This window comes from Hyperoodon ampullatus, assembly GCF_949752795.1.
Source record: "Hyperoodon ampullatus genome assembly, chromosome: 11".
NCBI lineage: Eukaryota > Metazoa > Chordata > Mammalia > Artiodactyla > Ziphiidae > Hyperoodon > Hyperoodon ampullatus.
In genome coordinates, this window is record NC_136924.1 from 39,909,710 (window position 1) to 39,926,614 (window position 16,905).

The following is a 16,905-nucleotide window of genomic DNA, read 5'->3' on the forward strand; positions in this document are numbered from 1 at the left end:
GTTCTCCTTGTTGCCCCTCCTTAGGTTGGGACCCTTAGGCGAGGGAGGAGGGCAGTGCCGGGAGCGCCGGGAGCTCCTCGTCGCGAGGGGGGCTGCTCGAGAGCGCGCGGGGCTCTGGCGCCTCGCTTTGTTCCGCAGCATCTGTCGCGCTGTTGAACAAAGACTTGAATTTCTCAGAATAGAGTGTTCGTTTGGCCTGCTCTGCCCACTCTGTCCCGGCTTTCGTCTGTAATCCTTCCTACGGAAGCTTCTAAAAAAGAGACATCTGAGCAGCTTTGAAGGACATGGGACTTTGCTCGTCTGAGAGAGGACAAGGTGGGCAGAGGCGTGGGGATGCTCAGGAGAGGTGGGTAGGTGGGGGCCACAGCGGAGGTCTGGGGTTGGGAGCCCAGAGAGCCCCGCTGTGGTTTAAGGCATCCCTGGGTCAGTTCTGTGCATGGATTACGTGGGTGTGAAGATTGGATCCCTGACCTAGGGTTAGGTCACTGCCCCTGACCTGTTAGAGGCAGGGCTCTGTCCCCGAGGGTTGGATTGGACGTATGTCTCTTTGCATTTCTTAAATGTAGCAGCCTTGCACCCACTACCTTCCTTCTCCTGAGATGCCGTGTGCCCTCAGTCCTCTTAGGTTTTGAGGCCGAGCCAAAGAGGCCTGGGTGGATGCAGAATCCCTTGTCCAGGGCCCTGGTCTCCCCCTTCAGGCCATGGCTTGTCCCACTGGGCTTGGCTTCTCGGAGAGGAGGGAGCTGCCCTGTGTCAGAACGGAATCCAGGCCGTGCTTAGGGTTTGGGCTTATGTATAGTGTGTCTTTATTCGAAATTTGAAGTTGCCGGTTATAAAAGTATCCACAAAACACTTCGAGCTGTCGCTCTTCCCCTGCAGGAGCCAGATGTTCCCCTTCCGCAGCCCTGTGCCCCGACCCAGAGCTCTGCATGCTGCAGGCACTGGGCACGACCAGATCTCAGGGTGTTTTCTGTCTGCTAATGCTCGTTGGAAGGAAAGAAACAGTGGAAGAAAACGGTTGTTTGTTTATATTTCAACAGGTTTTTTCAGCATCTCTCTGGGGTGGAATGTTGGTACCCATTGGTGATAAACCGTCAAGTATTGCTGATAGGTAAGTAATAATAAATGAATGGGTGGTTTGCACATGGTTTCCTTTGGATCTTTCTGCTTGGTTTATTAGAAGATATTTTAGAGAAGTTTAACTATTTAGGAAAGCAAATATTTCAAATTTTAATTTAGTTTTTATGTTTAAGCTAATTTCAAAATATCCAGTATACCTCATACTTAATATTTTTCGCTTTTGGGGCAGAGAGGTACTTTATTATACTAACAATTTTGTATTCTCTTTGAGTGTGAAAGAATACAGTTCATACATGTTACAGAAATATAAAAACAGAGAAACATTTAAGGAAGTGACAGAATCCTGCTCATTGATGAGCAGAATTAACATTTGGGACCACGGTCGACTCTTGAACAACCTGAGGGCTAATCCCAGTGACACTTGTAGTCGGCCCTCCGTATCCACGCTCCCTGCACAGCCAGAGCCAGCCAGCCACTGGCGGTGTAGTGCTGTAGCGTCTGCTGTTGCAGGGTATCCACCTGTAGGTGGGCCCATGTGATCAAACCCACGTTGTTCAGGAGTCAGCTGTATTTCCTGTTAGCCAGTATTTTTGCGGGTGTGTATTTGTGTGAGCTTGTATCCATATAAATTCATGTACACATCTGTATTAAAGTGTTGAGATACTGTATTTTGCATACAATTGTGTGTCCTCCCTGCTTTTTAAAAATGATAGAGTAAATCATTCACCGAGTCATGGGAAATTTTTCGTAAGCAGCGTTTTAATATTTTGTTATTTGCATATACGTAGCACTGTGAAGAATACAACTTTGTAAATAATTTTTGTTCGTTTTATTTTCTGAGGACAGATTCCTCAATGTGATATTACTGTCTCAAAAAAAATATGAATGTTTTTAAGGCTCACAAAGAATATTGCTGGAGCCTGCTTTTCCGAAAACCTGCTTTTTTAGGAGTAGCTTCTGCTCCTGCCAGCAGAGAATGAAGTTGTATTTGTTGCTATTATTAGTTGCTATTAGTAGAAATACTCACAATTGTCTTGGGGTCAAGGAACTCTTTCTTTAATCTTGCATTAGTTAAACTGTTGTTTTAGCTTAACCTAGTTCAGCCTTTTTGGATGGCAGTTTGGGAGTAGAAAAAATTTTAATTTCTAAACTCTGAGACTTAACAGTTTCACCTCCGTGAATCTAATGTACAGGAAAACATTCATAAGAGTACAAAGATTCATGTACAAGGGTGTCCATCGGGGGCATTATTGAGAACAGCAAATATTCTAAAACTACCCGTAGGGAAATGATTAAATTCAAACACAACCATTCTAAAGGGACTGTGTAATCATTAAAAAGGATGAGATAGGTGTCCCTAAGTTAAAATTTGCATGGAAGTATGTTGAGTTGCTTGCTCTCTGATCAGGGGCAAAGCTTCTGTGTGCACATGTGTGTTTGCAGGTAGCACCAGGGGTCTGGAAGTCAACCACCAAACCAGTGACAGTAGTCACTTCTGGAGATTCGAACACGGTGGACAGTAGGGAGGAGAAGAGCCTTGTCGCTTTTTGTGTTTCCTGGATCATTTTAATTCTTTCAGAAGAATGTGTGTGATTTATCATTTAAAAAAATAATAAAGGGACCTTGCTCTTTGTTTCTGTAATTAATGTTAATGAGGTATTCAGAAAGGCTTTGCTTAGAAATCCCAGATAGTAAAGACACATTTATAGACTTTTAAACTCAAGTTCAAATGAATAAATTCATAAAGGCTTTTATCCAGCGGGACAATGAGAAAAACAGTGCCCTGTTCCCTTTGTGCTGAGACGTGGGACGTTTGTGGCACCGCAGGTCAGTGAGAGGCTGGGGGCGTCTGCTGGTGTGGCTTCCATGACAGCCATGTTGGAAAGACCATACACAGCTTCTCTGGTCATTTTAATTCATTATTTAATAATTACCGTGATCTGACAAAGGATTAATCTCCAAAATTTATAAGCAGCTCATGCAGCTCAATAGCAAAAAAACAAACAACCCAATCCAAAAATGGGCAGAAGACTTAAATAGGCATTTCTCCAAAGAAGATATACAGACTGCCAACAAACACATGAAAGAATGCTCAACATCATTAATCATTAGAGAAATGCAAATCAAAACCACAATGAGATATCATCTCACACCAGTCAGAATGGCCATCATCAAGAAATCTAGAAACAATAAATGCTGGAGAGGGTGTGGAGAAAAGGGAACACTCTTGCACTGCTGGTGGGAATGTGAATTGGTACAGCCACTATGGAGAACAGTATGGAGGTTCCTTAAAAAACTAAAAATAGAACTACCATATGACCCAGCAATCCCACTACTAGGCATGTACCCTGAGAAAACCATAGTTCAAAAAGAGACATGTACCAAAATGTTCATTGCAGCTCTATTCACAATAGCCCGGAGATGGAAACAACCTAAGTGTTCATCATCGGATGAATGGATAAAGAAGATGTGGCACATATATACAATGCAATATTACTCAGCCATAAAAAGAAACGAAACTGAGCTATTTGTAATGAGGTGGATAGACCTGGAGTCTGTCATACAGAGTGAAGTAAGTCAGAAAGAGAAAGACAAATACCGTATGCTAATACATATATATGGAATTTAAGAAAAAAAAATGTCATGAAGAACCTAGGGGTAAAACAGGAATAAAGACACAGACCTACTTGAGAATGGACTTGAGGATATGGGGAGGGGGAAGGGTAAGCTGTGACAAAGCGAAAGAGAGGCATGGACATATATACAGTACCAAACGTAAGGTAGATAGATAGTGGGAAGCGGCCGCATAGCACAGGGAGATCAGCTCGGTGCTTTGTGACCGCCTGGAGGGGTGGGATAGGGAGGGTGGGAAGGAGGGAGACGCAAGAGGGAAGGGATGTGGGAACAGATGTATATGTATAACTGATTCACTTTGTTATAAAGCAGAAACTAATAAAAAAAATTAATAATTACCGTGATCTAAAACCGAGTTCTAAGAAGCTGTTAGATTTTATAGCAAGTAGATGGGATTTCTGATTTTTTTTTTGGCTGCGTTGGGTCTTCATTGCTGTGCGTGGACTTTTCTCTAGTTGTGGCGAGCGGGGGCTACTCTTTATTGTGGTGCACGGGCTTCTCATTGCAGTGGCTTCTCTTGTTGCGGAACACGAGCTCTAGGCATGTGGGCTCAGTAGTTGTGGCTCGCGGGCTCATTAGCTGTGGCACGCGGGCTCTAGAGCGCAGGCTCAGTAGTTGTGGCGCGTGGGCTTAGTTGCTCCGTGGCATGTGGGATCTTCCTGGACCAGGGATCAAACCCGTGTCCCCTGCATTGGCAGGCGGATTCTTAACCACTGCGCCACCAGGGAAGTCCCTTTAATATTTTTTTAATTCATTGTTTTCATTTTACTCAGATATAGTTTAAAAGAGTATGTTAACCCAGTCCATTAAGGAACACAAGGAATTCATTAAAAAAAATTTTAACATATACTTTTTTTCTAATTAAAAATCACTGTAATAATACAAAAAAATTTAAGATAACAATAATTCTATTTTGGTCTGTTTCCTTCTAGTATTATTTTCCTCTATTTGTAAAATTCAGATCATAGTATTATATAATTTGTATCCTGCTTTTTTTTGAAAACTTAATTAACTTAATTATTGTGAGCATGTAGGAGGCTGTTTTGAAAAGGTGCTGCGTGATGAATTCTCATAGGCTTCAGATAATTCCTTTATAACAGACAGTCCACCCAAGTGTCTTTATTTGTGCCTTGTATCTCACCTGTGTCCCCAAAAGTTTGATGTGTTTGTTTAGATGTATAGTCTTAGGTTAGATTACAAGCTTGGGTCTTTAGGAAATTTACCATCCTCCTGTGCGTGTTCCTAATCCTGAAATGTTCCACCACGTGGAGATGTGGACGACCCAGTAGCAAGTGTGCACCTTTTGCACTTTTGTTGTGCGATGGAGACTTTCTCCAACGGCTTTACTCTGACGTCTGCATCCTCTTCCAGGTTTTACCTCGGGGGACCCACAAGTGTGCGAGGGTTCAACATGCACAGCGTTGGGCCACAGAGTGAAGGTCTGTCGTTCCCCACAGCACACCAACTTGAAAAACTCGAAATTATGGTTACTTCTCATTTTTGAGCGCATGTATTTGTTTAAATCACCGCAATAATAGATAATCATATTTCACCAGTGGAACTGGTACCTAACACAGCATCCACCACACAGCAGGCACAGAAAGGTGTTTGTTGAGGAAACTGTAGAAAGTGAGAAAAGATAGCTAAGCAGAAGATACACGACAGTCCCTTGTGATCCCATTGACCAGAGATGACGTATGTGAGCATTTTGTTGTTTAAACATGCACATCCATGCACACGTGTGTTGTTTACATAACTGTTCTAACCTGTTTCTCCTACCACCCCTCAGTAACAGTATATGAACAGATTTTTATAGGAATAAGTACGTTATCATTTTGAATGGAGGCTTATTTCATCTTACAGACAAACTATAATTTTTTTAAACTAATGCACTTTATTAAAGTTTTTTTAAATATATATATATATAATAACTTTAATATTACAGTAAACAATAAACATGCATTTTTTTAAAAGACTTAGGGAAAATACAGCTAAACATTAATTATGGTTTTATCTGGGTGATGGGAATTATGAATAATTTTAATAAGCCTTTTAAAATGCATTTCTGCACTTTCCAAATTTTCCACAAGTTTACATTAAGCTTGTTTGTTTATTTATTGAGGTATAGTCAATTTATAATATTATATAAATTTCAGGTGTACAACATAGTGATTCATAAAATATTGACTGTATTCCCTGTGTAGTGGACTTTATTTTTGAGAGCACTTTTAGGTTAGCAGAAAAATTGGACACAAAGTACAGAGTTCACCATACGTGCCCGTAGCATCCTTTATTATTAACATCTCGCGTACGTGTGGGACACTTGTCACAATCGATGAGCCAACACTGATGTGTTACTACTAACTAAATTCCATAGTTCACGTTGGGGTTCACTCTTTGTGTTGTAAAGTTTCGTGGGTTTTGACAGTTGCATAATAGCATGTATCTACTATTACGGTATTTCATAGAATGGTTTCACCACCCTAAAAATTCACCAGGCTCCACCTATTCATTCCTGCCTCCCTTCCTCCCCCTCAGTTACTGGCAACCACTGACCTTTACTATCTCCATAGTTTGCTTTTCAAGTCATATTCTTGGAATCATACAGTATGTACCCTTTTCAGACTGGCCTTTTTTTTTTTTTTTTTTTTTGCGGTAAGCGGGCCTCTCACTGTTGTGGCCTCTCCCATTGCGGAGCATGGGCTCCGGATGCGCAGGCCCAGTGGCCATGGCTCACGGGCCCAGCCGCTCCGCGGCATGTGGGATCTTCCCGGACCGGGGCACAAACCTGTGTCCCCTGCATCGGCAGGCGGGCTCTCAACCACTGCACCACCAGGGAAGCCCAGACTGGCCTTTTTGACTAAATAATATGCACTTAAGTTTCCTCCATGTCTTTTTATTTTTTGGTCAGTGTACTTCTTAAATTTTTGTTTATGTATATATATATTTTTTAATTAAAGTGTAGTTGATTTACAATATTATATTAGTTTCAGGTGTACAATATAGTGATTGAGTCCTCCGTGTCTTTTTATAGCTTGATTGCTTATATCTTTTTATCACCAAATAATATTCCATTGTATGGCTGTACCACAGGGTGTTTATCCATTCACCTATTGAAGGACATCTTACTTGCAGGACATCCAATTTTTTGCAATTATGAGTAAAGCTGATATAAACATCTATGTGCAGTTTTTTATCTGGACATAAGGTTTCAGCTCATTTGGGTAAATACCAAGGAGTGTAATTGCTGGATTGTATGGTAAAACTATGTTTAGCTTTGTAAGAAACTGCCAGGCTGTCTTCCAAAATAGCTAACATTTTGCATTCCCACCAGCAATGAATCAGAAAGATAAAAGCCTTATCATTTTTAATGGCTACATATTTCATCTTCTTGCCTTACTGCGATCTTTTTAAACCAAATCCCAAGTTTTAGACACTTAGTCTGTTTTCTTCTTTCTTACATTTATATAACAGTGTATCAGTGAATAACCTAACTGAATCTTTGTGCTCATCTATAAGTTTTACTTTATAATATAAAGTTCTAGGTGTAGAATTGCTAGGTCAAAGGATTTTTTTTTTTTCTTCTTTTTTCAGTATGCGGGCCTCTCACTGCTGTGGCCTCTCCCGTTGCGGAGCACAGGCTCCGGACGCGCAGGCCCAGCGGCCATGGCCCACGGGCCCAGCCGCTCTGCGGCATGTGGGATCCTCCCGGACCGGGGCACGAACCCGCGTCCCCTGCATCGGCAGGCAGACTCCCAACCACTGCGCCACCAGGAAAGCCCTCAAAGGATTTTGAGTATCCTTGAATACCCTTAAGGTTTTATATTGCCTCAAGAAAGCTTGTCTCAATCATACTCTGTCCAGCAATGTGTGAGAATTCCGGTTTCTGGAACTCTCTCCAGTACTTGACATTGTATCAGAGGATCTCCACGTGTTATTAAAAACTACAAAAACATCATTTAAGTAGATTCATGTTATGACATTATAAAATATTCTATCCTGATTTTCTTAACTTTTTTTAACATCTTTGTTGTTTCCACTTTATGTTATTATTATTATTATATATATATATATTTTTTTTTGCAGTACGCGGGCCTCTCACTGTTGTGGCCTCTCCCGTTGCGGAGCACAGGCTCCGGACGCGCAGGCTCAGCGGCCATGGCTCACGGGCTCAGCCGCTCCATGGCATGTGGGATCCTCCATGACCGGGGCACGAACCCGTGTCCCCTGCATCGGCAGGCGGACTCTCAACCACTGTGCCACCAGGGAAGCCCCTAGAGTACTTTATTAGTGTGTCTTTTTTTTTGAAAAGTAACATAATTTCTTTTTCACTATAACAAGTATTATTTAGTGACTAGATGAAAGTTTTGGAGTCTTCCATTTTCCTGAAAATTAAAACACAGTGGTATTTCATTTAATTACCTATTAAAAGGCTATTGGTAAGATTATATGAGCAAGAATGTAAATTGCTGTAACTTTTCATGAAAAAATTTGACAATATTTATCAAGAGCCTAAAACATATATATATACAAGGACTGTTGATGATAGAACCAGACTGAAAACTGGAAGCCCAAATGCCCATCAACAGTAGAATAGGCAACTAAACAGTGGTGTCTTCACACTGTGGAATATTATACAGCAATAAGGATGAGCAAGTTAGAGCCACTGGCTGGGTGGCATGAACAGGCCTCAGAAACATGCCAAAAAAAAAAAAAAAAAAAACCCAGATCCAGAGGATGCATACTGTATGATTCCATCTGTGCAGAGTTTAGAGACTGGGTAAAGTGACCTATACTGTTGGGTGAACAGGTAGACAGGTAGTGCTGTACTTGGCGTGGGTGGTGGGTAGTGATTAGAAAGGAGAACAGGGCCTTCCCTGGGGACTGCACTTGTCTGTTTCTTGGTCTGGGTGCTCATTATATGGTGTGTTCTGTGCCTGGAAATTCACTGTGCTGTACACTTAGGAAGTATATACTTTTCTATGTGTATATTATACTTCAAGATGGTTTAAAATACCTGTGTGTGCAAGGAAGTCCATCACGGGTTAATGTCCACTATCAAGAAATTCAACACCAACATGACGGTATTCAAGGGGTAGATCATTATATTATGTTACATATATGTGATTATTCAGGCATCAAAATCACATTTTCAAAGAATATAAAGTATTAAAGGAAAGTGCTTATAATATAGTAAACTAAAAAAAAATATCAGGACTGCAATGTATAAATATAAAATGACTTACATTTTGTTTTCTTATTTAATTATTCATTATAATTCACTGGATGAAAGAACACCAGGTGTTAGCTGGTTATCTCTTAATGGTAGAAATTAAAGGAGAATTTCCTTTTTTTCTACTTCCATATATTTATCACATTCTGTACAATGAGTATATTACTTTTATGATGAGAATAAAATAGGTTATTTAAGAAAAGAGAGGAACACTTGCTGGGAAACGAGAAGCAAACCCAGCTGACCTCCTGCTTTTCAGTCCGTTCTTTGTTGCCTCTAGAACTTCAGTATTAATAGCGGTTGAGGAGATGCCGGAGCCTTTAAGTGAATAAGCAGTTCATTCCTTGAGGTTAATCTTGGAGACAGCCATATTTTTCTTTTTCATGGTCTGTCATTTTTTATTAAAGGGGACTAAGGCACTTTACAACTAGTATTTTGTAACAAAGTATAAACATTTCAGGGTTTTTTGTTGTTTGTTTAATGTTGTGGCTCTTTATAGTAAAATGAAATGGTAGGGACTTTTTTAGAAATAACGCAAATGTATACTCTCAGTGGATAGTCTTGAATTTTGGCAAAAGTAACCAAAAAAAAAAAAAAAAAACCCAAGTGGTCATGAACCTTTAAAAACGAGCCTCTTCTCTGAAGATGTTGAGCTGAGACAGCGTCCTTGTGCAGCAGGGAGCAGACACTGCATACCTTTGTCCGGCCACTTCCAGAAACTGCAGAGACATTTTCTTCATTGTCTCTCTATATTGTGGTCTTGAAATTTTTGCAAAATAATGCATTTCATTTGCCGAGTGACAGTGATCTGGTCATCTGCAGTTGTGGAAAAAGTGATTTCCATGAGTTTACTTGTTTTATTCCAAGCATTTTACAGATATGGTAAATTACTGGCTTCATTCTTTCCTAAATTACACATTAGCTTTTTTTTTTTTTTTCTCCAGTTGAAGCAAATCAGGAGAAGAAGAAAGATTATTTAAGAAAGGCCGACAACGTCAGGAGTTATAAGGGCAGCTTGTCACAGAGCTCGGGCACTGAGTGTGTTGTGTTCACAGCACACACCTCGCTCGTGTACGTGGTGGGACGTCAGCGTGGTTTTGAACCTGTGACCTTGTTTTGATCCGCACTCCTTCCTTGACTAGGAGACTACCTGGGCGGAGAAGCGTACTGGGCTGGTGGCCTGCACCTGTACACCCCGTTACCTTTCCGACCGGGCCAGGGCGGCTTCGGAGAGCTCTTCAGAACTCACTTCTTCCTCAACGCAGGAAACCTCTGCAACCTCAACTATGGTAAAACTTGGACTATTTAGCAACCATTCGGCACAGCTGACCTTATGTTTAAAACACAGGACACAAGTGGGTGTCTGTGTCGCATTTAGATTGCATCGTCTCTAAGAGTAGGCACTGTGCCTGCCTGAGACACCTGCAACACCTTATGCAGTGCCCAGAGTGAAGCTGTTGGTCGAATGGCTGGAACACGCATAACGAATCATCATCGAATGCTGCCTTGCAAAGAGAAGCCTATCTGTTTAGCAAACATTTCTTGAGCAGTGACTCTGTGCCAGTCATTACGGCCACAGAGCTGAGTGAGACCTGGTCTCTCCCCTAGGAGCTCAGGGCTGGGCGAGGCACACAGATGTCCCCGGCTTGGGGAGGTGTCTGGAAACCAAGGCTTGGAGTAGGGCTTCCTGGGCGGTCAGCGGTGGGCAAATGCCATTCTAGGCAAAGGGAACAGAACGTGCCAGGCCCAGAGAATTGAGAGGACCTGTGTTCTTCTGGGACGGTGAGGAAGTACGGTCCCCAGCCCTGTCTTGAGTTTGGGCCTAATCTCACTTCATGCATTGTCCTCAAGTATCTAGGCCTGGCTTAAAAGATGACCAGAGGTCACACAGAGGGGGAGAGCCAGGGCTGTCCAAGGACAACGTGTGTGGGGGACCACGTGCTATTGGTCACACCTCCTCTTCTCTCTCTTCAGGGGAGGGCCCCAGAGCTCACATTCGAAAGCTGGCTGAGTGCATCCGCTGGTCTTACGGCGCCGGGATCGTGCTCAGGCTGGGCAACATCGCGCGGCTGGAGCTGAACTACTGCGTCCCCATGGGCGTGCAGGGCGGGGACAGGTAGGTGCTGGGAGGTTCTCTCCACAGGTACACGGCACTGTCTTGTCACTTTGTTGTGGACATAGTTAATCACTTCACCAGCGGCCTTTACAATTCAAGACTTCAGGAGAAATTGAATAGTTAGCAAAAGAATGAAAACAGGGATTTTTGTCCATGGGGTTCTCCATTACAGTTTGGAGGAAAGGCTGTGTGATGTGTTCCCATCCCCCCACCTTATGCTGTTTGCACTTGTCATCAGGTAGAGGGAGCTCCTCTGGCGGCCTGGCTGGAGGTGGTGGCCGCCATTTTGGGTCCTGCGCTGAGCAGAATGAGGTGTTGCCAGTGGGGACTTTGCAGGCCGGGAGCCTGGAGGCTGAGTGGGCGCAGCTCTGCTCGGGCCGCAGAGGACCTGCCTTCTGGCCCTTCTCCACCGGTCATTTTACTGAACAAGATCTGCTGAATATTCATGGATGAATATGGTATAAGGCTGATTACAGCTACAGAAATTAATTCTGTTTCTTAAAGTATTGGGTATGCATTGTAGAAATTTCAAGAAGTCCAGAAGTATTGTCATGATAGTATGTAAATAATACCATGGACTGGGGGCTTAAACAGCAGACTTGTATCTCTCACCGTCTGGAGGCTGCAGATTCCAGGACCGGGGTGCCGGCAGGTTCGGTTCCAGCTCAAGGACCCTCTTCCCGGCTTGCAGACGGCGCCTCCTCACTGGGCTCTCACCTGAAGGGGGCAGAGAGCAGGCTCTCTGGTGTCTCTTCTTACAAGGACACCAGTTCCACCAAGGACCCCATCTTAATTAAGTTGCCTCATCTAAGGTGACTTAGTTACCTCCTCAAGGCCCCACCTCCAAATACTGTCACATGGCAGGGCTGGGGGGTGGGCGTTTAGTGCTTCAGCCTGTGAGGATTGGGGGACACGGACATTCTGCTGGTCACCTAGTGTTTCTGTACATTTCAGGACTCTAGGCTGTATTTTGTTCTTCTCGGTGTTCTGTCTACATTCAGCTGTGATGCTGAGTCATAGCCGGGCTTCCAGCGTGAAGTTGTAGTTTGTCCTCGTTTAAGGAAGTACTGTACCAGTCTTACTCTCCCTGTCTTCTGCTTCAGCGTGGTGGGTGATGGTGTTTTGAAGGGAAGCCGCATTAGGAAGCTTTTAACAAAGCTTTGTTCTTAGGTGCACATCAGTGTCTGTCATCCAGATCCTCTGTGGCCATCACTTCAGGAGAGTCTGCCCTCCTCCACTCTCCCTGGAAGGCTGGCTCGGCGCGGGGCCGCTGTGCCGCCCTGTGATGTTGGAGCCCTTCCTCCCCGTGCCCTTACGGGTCTGCTGCTCTGACGACTGTTAATTCCCCTCCACGCCTTGCCTGTTCTTGGCACAGAGCAAAAGCTGAGAAAGGTCTAGTTGCTCAGGCTGAGTGTGCACTGGAGCCCAGCTGCACAGGCTCAGAGCGCAGCCTGGCCGCCCCGTGGCTGTGTGGCCCGGGGTGAGTTACTTAACCTCTCTGGGTCTCCGTTTTCACAACTGTAGAATGGGTGCTAACGGTAGTGATTACTTTGCAGGTTTGAGGACTGAATGAATTAACACACACGCAGCTCGTAGAGCAGTACCCAGCGTGTTGTCAGCAAAGCTGGTTATTTCTCGTGTTGTTGCTGCTACTGGTGCACTCGCCCTGGCCAGCTGTTCACAAAGGAAGCAAACCGTGTGTGTGTCCCCCGCCATCCGCAGTGGCACTGTGCGCGCCACCTGGCTGGCTATGTTTGAGACATGCCGTAGATGGGATGATGTGGCCTGATTTCAGGGATAGTGAAATGTGGGGAACTGTGCACCTTCCCTAGAGCAAGCTTTGTGCATTAGATGACATCGTAGCTTCAGGAAATGAAGCTAATGTTGTGGGTTGCTTTCTGCAAAACCTTGTTCCCACCACAGGCATGGGCGTGGGGCTCCCTGGCGTAACAACCAGGTGCTAATTGAGTCCTTGCAGGGAGCGGCAGAGGTGCAGGAGATGAGCCTGCACCAACACCGGGATGAGGTCAGATAGAGCCATCTAGGCCTGCGCTTCTCAAACTGTAATGTGCTTGTGGGTCTGGAGTGGGCTGCACGGCCAGCCCCTGCCCTGTCCGTCCCTGGCTGTGTGACCTGGGCAAGCCCTGCTGGCTCTGGGCCCTCCGGTCCTTCAGACTGGAAGGCGCTGCCGTCCTGTGGCTGCAGCATCATCGGAGGCCACTGGGTGTCGCTGTGCTCCCGGAATCCGGGTGCTGCTCTTGGGAGCCCGGCTTCGACTACTTGCCTTCCCGAATCTCTGCAGGGGGTGGAGTGGGTACGTTCACCACTCCACTCTGCTCTCTCTCTTCAGGTTAAATTTGAAAAATATGTGTCAGCCATTCATTTCAAATGTGGGTTCTGAAAGGAGGAAGCATGCTGTGCAGGTGATATTTAAAGACCGGAACATAAGGACGCTCCTCTGCCCCCCAGGCTGCTCTGTTTTGGGGTCATGGTGGTTGCAGCAGATGCTTCTCATGTGCAGTGTCCCTGAGTAGGGGGGCTCGCCGTCACTCAGCGTATGGCTCTGTTTGAAGTTTTGTCATCAAAATTGGAATTTCGTGACGTTTGAGTGATCTTGCCAGGGTTTAATCTTCATTTCTAAAATTAAGCAGCTAGCAGGATGGGGTGTTACGTGTGTGTCAGTCATCCATAGGTGCCCTGCCCAGTGAGTGCAGTCGCTTTGTAATTAGGGTTTCAGACCTTTACAGAAATGGAAACCGCTTTGAAATATTTGGCAAGTTTTATACCAGAGGTGATGTGCGACACCGTTGTCTCTGCGCTCCCACGGCGAATGCTCTGTGTCTTACCGAGTGTGGTCCCTGGAAATGCGCTGGTGACTGAGGCAGCTGGCGGAGAGGGCAGAGCACAGTTAGTAACAGAGAAAGACCAGGCAGGGAGTCGTGGAGGGCTTCCCGGGGGAGGTGATAGCTCCAGGCTACAGAGCAGCTGGAGCCAAGGTGTGCACACATGGAACGCCTGTGGGCGCCAGCGTCTACCCTTGCGCAGGAGCAGAAGTGAGGCGCGGGGCGGCCCGTGATGCAGGCGGGGCCTGAGTTCCGGTCACTCTTGTCCCCCACCCGTCTCTGCCTTCCAGCCTCTCTGGCCTTTTCCCTTAGGGCACATGCCAGGGTCCCTGAGTTCTGGCCCTCGTCGGCCTGCTCCCTGCTGAATTCCCCATGATAGACCGGCGCCTGGCGTTCCTGGGGGCCAGCTGGGGGAGGATGGGCGCCTGACGCTGGGGGACCCTGATGTGGCCTTCATCACGAGCCCTTGGTGCTGAGTCCGAGGCGGGCTGGGTGCAGGCAGGGAGCCTCTGGGTGGTGCTGGAGTGGCGCAGCTGGGCCACCCTGAGACTGCCGGTGGGAGGGGGAGGCTCGAGACTCGGGGCCTTTTCTGAGGCGCCTACTGGATTGTAAGCATATAGGCACAGGGGACACAGAACAGGAAGATGGGCGTTTGGTGAGGCTGTCTCCGTGCACCTGGCATCTGCGACACTGTTTTGGATGTTTGTGGTGGGTATTTTTCCTGTGACACGTTTATGTGGTCTCTGAACATAAACCTGTGCTTGTAAAGTTGTTTAACCTGTTTACAGTTGGAGTGGACGAGCCTTTATCGGAATGCCTGCTTGTTTCTGAATCGTGTAAACCCGGGGCTTGACTTACTTTGATTTTGATCAAGCCTATTTTCAGACATTTTTCTAAACAGCGAATGCAGGCAGGGACCACTTTTAAGGACCTAATGATATAAAAGGTAAAAACACCTCGTTTAGATCTGAGCGGAACGAAGTTGTCCAAGCACAGTCATGGTTCTGACTGTGGATCTTTGCCTTTTAAGGACGGTGGTGAGGTTTACCCAGGGTCACACGGGGACTAGCTGTCCCTTCTGGTCAGGTGACTTCTGCTGATATGGTTGATTAGTGAGCGCCCTTGACCCTGCAGAAGGTCAGGGACAACAGTTAAGAGTCTCTCTCTTGAGTCCCTTAATTAATCAGATATTTCATTCCCACGCTGAAAAAGAAAAACTTTCTGCCAGTTTTCAGGTGCTGTAAGTTCTGAGATTGGGTGACGGCACAAGTGTTGTGACAATAGAAACGTTAGCTTTCCTCTGAATGAGGGGGCTGTTCTCATTGTCCAGTTTTTCTGGAAACTCTCCAGAACTTGCAAAACTGCTGTGTTCCGCAAACACTCCATCAGCTGCTGGTTGGGATTCGGAACGTTTTTTCCCTGGAAGCTCATGCTTCCTGGTGTTCAGGTCCCGGGGTTAGGCCCTCTGTCCCGAGTACAGTACTGGTTCTGCCCCTGAGCACAGCCAGCAGGTGGGCAGCACGGGAGTCCATCCTCCACAGTGCGGGCTGCAGGGGGAGCGGTTCTCGGCCTGGCAGCGCACCAGCATCACTGTGGAGTCTCAGGAATACAGCTTCCTGGGCTGCGGCCGGTGATTCTCACCCTGCGTGCGGCCGGGGCTTGAACCAGGACGTCATGGAAACAGCAAGGCCTGCAGCGGGGCCTGCGGACGCGCTTGCGTTTGGGTCCAGAGTTCTGCTCTGAGGCTCCTGCCGTGACCGCAGCCATCTCCTCACTGCCCAGCCCGTTTGCTCATCTGAAAATGGGCTCAAATAAAAAAAAAAAAAAAAAAAAAAATGGGCTCAGTGATCTGTCAGCTGGTGAAAGAGCAGCACACTGAATGTAACCTGCACAGCGTCAGCGGGTACCAGATGTTGCAACCCACGTGCCCTCTTTGCATCTTTCCTTTCCTGGGAAAGGAGCAGGTTCTAAAGAGGCAGTCAGGTTACACCCTTCGGGGCTGTGGGTTCTGCCATCCTCCCCGCCCCCTCCTGGTCCTCCCTGTGTCCTGTGTTTTGCCAGGGGCCCTTCCACGGCCACGTCTCTGATCACCTCTCTGCTCTGCGCTGTGCAAAAGGGGCCTCTTCTCTGGTAGCTTCAGAAATAAACACGAGGCTTTTCTTCCCGCCCCAGGAGTTTTGTTTTCATGAATATTTCTCTCCCAGGTCCTTCTCTTGTCTAGTTGCCGGTTGGGTCAGGACTGGGGAGGAAACAGAGAGGAGTAGAGGGGGGAGCAGGGGAGGGGGATTCGTGTCTCCGTTTTGTTCCCTTTTCCATCCTCCAAAGGCTGGTTTTCAAACCAGCAGAGGAGGCAGTGCCTGGGGACCTCTGGTGAAGCCGGGTAGCCAGGAGGGGGGAAAAGAGGCGAGAGGCTGGCAGGAAGAGCCTGGGCCTCCCGAGAGGCAGGGCCGCCCAGGCATTGTTTCTGAGACGTGCACGTTTCTGGAATTGTGCAAATGGCAGGGTGAGCAGAGCGGACCACAGTGTTGATTTTCTGCCTTAAAAAAAACAACAAAAAAAAAACAAAAAACTTTTTTTTTTTAGGATCTGTGATGGCGTCCAGTTTGGAGCTGGGATAAGGTTCCTGTAGCTGATGCAGAGCGTCCTCTGTCCCCTCCAGCAGGAGCTCTGGGACTTGGGCAGCAGTGAGTCACTCGGTGCCACACACTTTCTCTCCACATACACGCGTTTCATGTGATTCTTTGAATGCAGTCCTTGTGGGCAACCATGTCAATAAATTTTACAAATACTCAGATGCACTGTGGATGTGATTTGCTTTCCACAGCCAGCGTGCCCCACGCCGGCTCTTCCTGAGGACCAGGTCAAGTCGCCGAGCGTTCTCTCACGTGTGCCCCACCGCGGGGAGGGACATCAGATGTCTCCTGATTCCTCATCATCCCGCACTCTTCGGGTCTCAGTGTTCGTTCCCATGAGTCAGAGTGGTCGGCAGAGAGCTCGGA

The 16,905-nt window shown here is 46.3% G+C and overlaps 1 protein-coding gene across 1 annotated transcript in view; it reads left to right on the forward strand.

The window, feature by feature from the left end:
- Nucleotides 1-16,700, forward strand: part of SAMM50 (SAMM50 sorting and assembly machinery component) — a gene marked incomplete at its 5' end in the record, with an annotated part of 32,922 nt that extends 16,222 nt beyond the window's left edge. The window contains 5 exons of the mRNA XM_079714140.1: nucleotides 1,041-1,111; nucleotides 5,086-5,153; nucleotides 10,090-10,236; nucleotides 10,922-11,063; nucleotides 16,490-16,700. Of these exons, the coding sequence (XP_079570266.1) occupies nucleotides 1,041-1,111; nucleotides 5,086-5,153; nucleotides 10,090-10,236; nucleotides 10,922-11,063; nucleotides 16,490-16,535 (474 nt within the window). The 3' untranslated portion in view covers nucleotides 16,536-16,700. The remainder of the gene's footprint in view (nucleotides 1-1,040; nucleotides 1,112-5,085; nucleotides 5,154-10,089; nucleotides 10,237-10,921; nucleotides 11,064-16,489) is intronic.
- Nucleotides 16,701-16,905: the final 205 nt, after the last annotated feature.